Here is a 6,000-nt window from a genome sequence, read left to right as displayed (position 1 = left end):
GGCTGTATTCAGAAGAATCTACAGGCTCGTGGAGGCTCTTTTTTACCGCAATACTTCCCCAGAGAGCTTGCTTTAAAGAGGAGAGGGTATAGGTTCTGCCATTGGCTTCAAGCCCTTGGACATGGCAAGAACCGAGCATCCTGGATAGGTTGGCTTCTGGACACTGGTTGCACAGCACGCTGAATGACGACCATCATAGGGTGCCCAGTCAGGGCCCAGGATGGGTGGAGTTCTTGAGCTAATTGGTCAGGAGTGAACTAAATGAATCTTGTAGCTAAGCCTAAATGGACAAAAGAATTCCTATCGTGTTGGAGAGAAAAGTCACTACGGAAACCCATGGGCATTTCTTGGCCTGGTTGTTTTAGAGTGAATTGCATTTAAAACTTAAAAGTGATCCTGTTTGGCAACTGGGCTTGACTCAAAAACTCCCCAGAAGGCTTAGTCAACTGAAGAGGTTCTGAAGCCAAGCAGAAGAGTTGAATCCTCTTAGGTTGGGGCTGGGTCAACATCTATGAGATGGGCATGAAGTCTGTGGCCGTCTGTCCTGACCACCGTCTGATGGACATCCCGAGTTCCACACACCGGCTGGTAGTGGAGAGCCAGCATTGAGCACATTTGGTGTCCTTGTACTAACCAGATGCTTTACATCTGCCCGAGGCGGTGACATGAGGCTGGCAGTCACTGCCATTTGTACTTCAGTCTCAAGAACACTAAAACTGGGGAACAACTCCTTCTGCTTAAGAACACTGCGAGAGTTTGGGCTCACCCCACATGTCTGTTCCCCACTAAGCATGCTCTCTTAACTTGGGGGCCTCTTGCCTCACATGGCAGAGAGAAGTGGCTTTCCTAGGTATTCTACGCTGAGGCAGGAGCCCATAGGGTGATAACAGAGGCAGAAATATATGGGAAAGGTGGCTGACTTTCCTGAGCTCCAAAGGAACTTTCAGATAACCACACAAATGATTTTAAGTCATTTTGATTGGAAAACTGGCTCTGAAAGCTAATAGGGGGCGGGGGACAGAGGAGGAGATAGGAGATGGGAAATACAACTGACCAGGAGTAGGGGGTGGTGGTGGAAATAGGATGAATGAAGCCCAGGGGACCCCTCAGCTTTGGTTTGAAGACAACAGAGTTCTGGTCACAGCTGTGCTCTGGTTTGAACCGGCCAACCTGCAACCCAGCCCAGAGGAACCTGTGATGAGTAGGTTCATCTCCTGCACAAATGTCTGAGGTCAGATGGGACTCTCATCTTCAGATGATCTAAAAGAAGGAATTCTATGACCCAGTGTGCCCATGAAGCCCGGGCACCACAGCTGCTGGTTGTCATAGGTTAACATTACCAGATGGAGCAATCCGGATAGCCGAGACTACATAAGGGGAAAGGTCTCGGCAGTTGGCTTGGGAAGCGGTGAGGGACAAATGTGTGACTGGAATATTGAAGGCATGGCACACCCAGTGAAAACCAACACGTGGCGGGCAGGCAGACAGTGTTTCAGCTCCTGCTCTTCTCCTGGCAGGAAAATCACGCTGGACCCATGGCTGGAATTGTGTAGGTGATACCACAGGCTCTCCTGGTGGCTGTACACACCTACCTGCTTCTCACTGCAGCCGTGACTTTTGCACCAGCCCATTCAGGGAGAAGGAGGCTGGGAGTTATCAAAAGCCAGACAGGCTTCCAGGAGAAGGAAAGGATTGTAAACTCCCAAAGCACAGAGGTTAGCTCGAGTGGAGTTTATGGGACTCAATGTGACCCAGACTATTTCCTCTTTCTCCCCTTTTCTGAAAGATGAGGAAACTGAAGTCACTCTTGCGTCACCCGGGCCTGCCCCAGTTCCCTGAATCAGGGGTGAGAAGCACCACCCCTTGATTGCAGATTGAGCCATCTCCCCGGCAGATCTATGGTTCTGCACAGGGGTAAGGATGACTAAGGTCTTCCTGCAGTCTGGCAGCTTATTTCCTGCTCCTGTGAACCCCAGACTACACCCTTTTAACTGCTCTCAACACCACAAAGGTAGGGCAATAGAACTGATTTTAAATGGAAAAGCCTTGTTCATTTGGGGTAAAGGCAAGGACTCTGGAAATAAAATGCTTGGTTCCTATCTTGGCCCTAATGCTTTTCTTGTGTGACCTTGGACAAGCTATTAAAAAAAACCCCCACCCTGTGCCTCAGTTTCTCCATCTGTACCATGACCATGGGAGAACTCAATTCATAGGAGCATTGAATAAATAAATGTGCTTAAAGTTTGTACAACTGATTTTACATAAAACAAACATAAAGACCAAGAAGCCCTAATGAGAAAGAGTTCCGTCTTTTCCAGCAGACTGTGAAATTTAGAATGTATAACTTCAGACTTTGTATCGAGGTCTACCCCTTATCAAGGTCAAGACTTCTGGAAATCAATAACCTCAAGTTCTCGGAGCATTTCTGACCTCGGCTGTAAGACGTACTGTAGTATTTACTCCAGCCTGCCACACAGACATGGCATCAAGAGCTACTGAACTGCGCTAAACAAATCTGCAGGAAGGCTCATAGCTCCTCTATTAATGCAAAGATGTTCACCCTGGAACGACCCCCGAAGGACTGATGGTGGAGACTGGTACTCTCAGCTGTCTCCTAATTCCCCTAGGCTGTTTGCATCTTTAGGGATGCCATGATCTGGCCAATCAGATGGCAAGACAGGTTGCATGTGCTCCTCTGAGGAGGTGGTTAAGAAGCAAATGAGTACCTCCTCCGTCTCTCTTCAAGGACCTTAGGACTTCACAATTATCAGAGAGAGGGCCACAGACACGTACAGCATGTGAAGGACAAATGAATGTTTTGAAGAGCTGCTAAGATTCTGAGGCTCAGCCTGCTACAGCAATACCCAGAAGTCACTGCTCCAATTCAGAGTAAAAGTGTGGACCAACGAGACTGACCATACCCTCCTCAGGGATACAAAAAGTTATGCCAATGTCCCCTCTCAGGAGTTTGCCTACAGTCCCGAGTTCTAACAACTGCGGAAAGCTTTCTAGTGTGATTAGAAATCTATCCTCCGAGCTGGGGAGGGAACAAATCGTTCTTTTCACAAAATTTCCTTTTGCTAAAAAATGCCTTTATTTCCAGCCAGATAAAATTTTTTCAACTGTATATATGGTTACACATGAAAAGGTACACCTCTGTCGTCGGCCTTGTTTACAAGACCCAGAGCTTCTTATTAATGTGAGTATCAAACAACCTTCTTTGTCTCTGAAACATAACTCAAGTAGGCGGCCGATGGACCTGCCACACACGTGTTCGAGGATGGGAGTGGCACGGACTTCTTCGCCAATGAGTCGACGTGGGATGAAGGATGTGGAGATTAGATTCCACCGGCCAGTCAGCAGGTGGCATGCAGCGGAAGCCCGCCTGCTGACCGCACTACTGTGGTGGTGGCCCTTCTATGAACAGGAGACAAAGAAGACAGACCTATATGCAATGTGGAGAGGCCTTTCGCAGAGTGCGAACACCATTAGGTGGACCCCAGAACGAGTAAAGGCATCATGAAGGTGACTCTACCGTGTACACTACTGAAGAGTATGGCACCTTTTTATTTGACACTCAATAAATATCTAGTTACTGGAAGGAAGAGACTCAAGACACTTGAGCTGTTGTCAAGACAACAGAGGTCGTCGTGGTGTCCAACCTCTGTTCTCAACACTGGGTTTAGGTTGGGAGCTTGAAGGACGCCCAACTGCGGTTTCTTCGAAGCGAATCAGTCTGCTTAGAATGCCGTCCGTTTCCCTAGAGAGACTTTTAACTTCTTCATCAGCATTTGATCTTTCGCAGACTGCACTATTGGCGTGAAGAACAGTGTGGGGTGCTCCACGGAAAGTCTAGATTTGTCTCTTGAAGTTAAAAACAAGAAGCCTGTTTGGCTGAGGATCCCTAGGACCTCCTGTGTTACCCAGCATCTCTTCTTTTGGCTTCTGTCCTTTACTCCAAGCCTGAAAGCCATGGAGACTCCGGGGTGGGCGGTGCACGTCTCTGTAACATCTTACCTCAGTATCAACTACCGAAGTGTACCATGGCTCCCCGGGACTTGACAGAGTGGCTCTCTTGAGGCTCCGCCCTTCGCAGAGTTGTGAACATTTGCTCCGTGAAGGTGAAGGTGGTGTTAAAAGGCAGGAGCTGGGGACTTCCCACACAAGAAATCTCTGGAAAGATCCCCCTTTCTCTTTGTTGCTTCCCATAAGGCTACGGTTGCAATTCTGGTGACACATAGGAAAAGTTTCTAAACTCATCCTGGTTAATCATAGGAAGATGTCCCTCATCGATCGGAGTTAAAACAGGCTCTTCTTTTATGAAGTCTGGGTCAAAATTGCTGACGTCTTCTCGGGATTTCTGTTAAAGAAAAATGGAAACTGTGGTCAACTTGCCTATATCTGGGGCTTCTGCCTCTAGCATGGGACTCTCAGCCCATTCTCAAGAGTTCAGAGTTCTGTCCTGCAGCCTTGGTCAGTAGCAGCACTTCCGATTGTGAGCCTGGTGACTAAGCAATGCTTCGTGGCCACTCCACCACGTGTATTATAATGGCCTTTGCCAACTGCCAAGTCGCTAGTCCCATGCCCCGCCCTCTAGTTACTGCATCCTGGAAGTGGGTCAGCCTTGGACCGTGAGGCTAATGTGGCCACCCAGACTTGCTTATTACTTACTCGCCCATCAGCCTCCATTTCACTGAGCTGCGGTTTCCCAGCAGGCCTTGCTGAGGGGCATGCCCACTCACATCTGGCTGGAGGTCGGGTAAACTCATGCTCAGCTCACTTAGTGTTTGCACACACACTACACATTTGAGAGGACTGAGATTCTCGAGTCACTTTCTGGTGCTGTCAGGCTTACGGCAAAATGTATATAACACGTTACGGGTCAGAAACAATACACCCCGCAAGGCTGGAGCTGGTGGGATTCCCTCCAGGGCTGCGGGACATCCGAAGTCTGAGTGGCTGACACAGACTAAGCTCACTCTGTTTGACAGAACTGTGCAAACGAAATCTTTGCAAACAATCTAAGGAGGTCCGTTTCTTTTTAATCATTGTTAGAGCTCCCGCATATCTGACAAGGACGCTTCTCCTCCACCTTCAGACTGTGTCTCCTCCTGACAGTCTTGATCTATTTTTAGCCTGTTCTCCTACTCTGGATCCCTTGATGCCTGTACGTACAGCTCAGTTCAAAGACTGTGAGCTGGGCCACTCTCAGGCTTGGTGGCTTAGATGGCTACCGTTCTTGCCCTCTGTATTTCTCCAAAGGGGCTCTGCCTGCCTGACTGGCCTGAGTCCTCTATCACTGTAGCTATGACAAGCTGTGCAGGCCCAGGAGCCGGGCTCAGTGAAGGAGCACCTGGTATCGTCTCTACCATCATGGGGCTTGGGAGAGGCACAAACGGTGCCCCAAGAATATGGGGAAAGTTGGGGCTGAGGATTTAGCTCAGTGGTAGAGTGCTTACCTAGGAAGCGCAAGGCCCTGGGTTCCGTCCCCAGCTCCGAAAAAAAAAAGAACAAAAAAAAAAAAAAAAAAAAAGAATATGGGGAAAGTGGCTAGGAATAATGACGTCAATTAGTTAAATTCTTCCAGGGAAACTGAAAGCAGCTTAGGCATACTAGATGCTGGGATCTTCTAATTTAGTTTCAGGGAGGGTAGAGCTAGCACAAGTGAGAGACAAAAACTTGGTGAAATAGTCAGCACATGGAGAGTCACTGTCTCGGGGGCGACCAGCCCAGTCTCCCTCTGCAGCAGGGGCTGGCCAACCTTCACCCGGCCATTCCACAGGAGATACCAGCTTTCCCATGGACTTTGGTCATCTGAAGAAAAGGGAGACTATTATGGTGGCCTTGACACTCACGATTCTGGGTCGGAAAGGCGGTTCTAGCTGGCGATGGTTCAACTGGACCCAGTCGATTTCCTTAAAGAAAGGATGTCTCAAGATCTCATGCTCGCCTCCCTGAGTCAGGCTGCCCAAGCGCATGGTGGGGTTCTTGGTCATGAAC

The 6,000-nt window shown here is 48.8% G+C and overlaps 1 protein-coding gene across 2 annotated transcripts in view; it reads right to left on the bottom strand.

The window, feature by feature from the left end:
• Window positions 1-3,070: 3,070 nt before the first annotated feature.
• Window positions 3,071-6,000, bottom strand: part of Prkch (protein kinase C, eta) — a 198,657-nt gene continuing 195,727 nt past the window's right edge. Inside the window, exons 13-14 of one of the 2 annotated variants that reach the window (XM_039112995.2) lie at window positions 5,856-5,999; window positions 3,071-4,360 (exon numbers count right to left, since the gene is read on the bottom strand). In XM_039112995.2, the coding sequence (XP_038968923.1) occupies window positions 4,214-4,360; window positions 5,856-5,999 (291 nt within the window). In that variant the 3' untranslated portion in view covers window positions 3,071-4,213. The remainder of the gene's footprint in view (window positions 4,361-5,855; window position 6,000) is intronic. The other variant, NM_031085.2, reaches the window with a different exon arrangement.

Source organism: Rattus norvegicus, chromosome 6 (genome assembly GCF_036323735.1).
Source record: "Rattus norvegicus strain BN/NHsdMcwi chromosome 6, GRCr8, whole genome shotgun sequence".
NCBI classification, from domain to species: Eukaryota; Metazoa; Chordata; class Mammalia; order Rodentia; family Muridae; genus Rattus; species Rattus norvegicus.
Note: the sequence above shows the minus strand (reverse complement) of the source record. Positions and strands in the feature narration are given on the sequence as shown.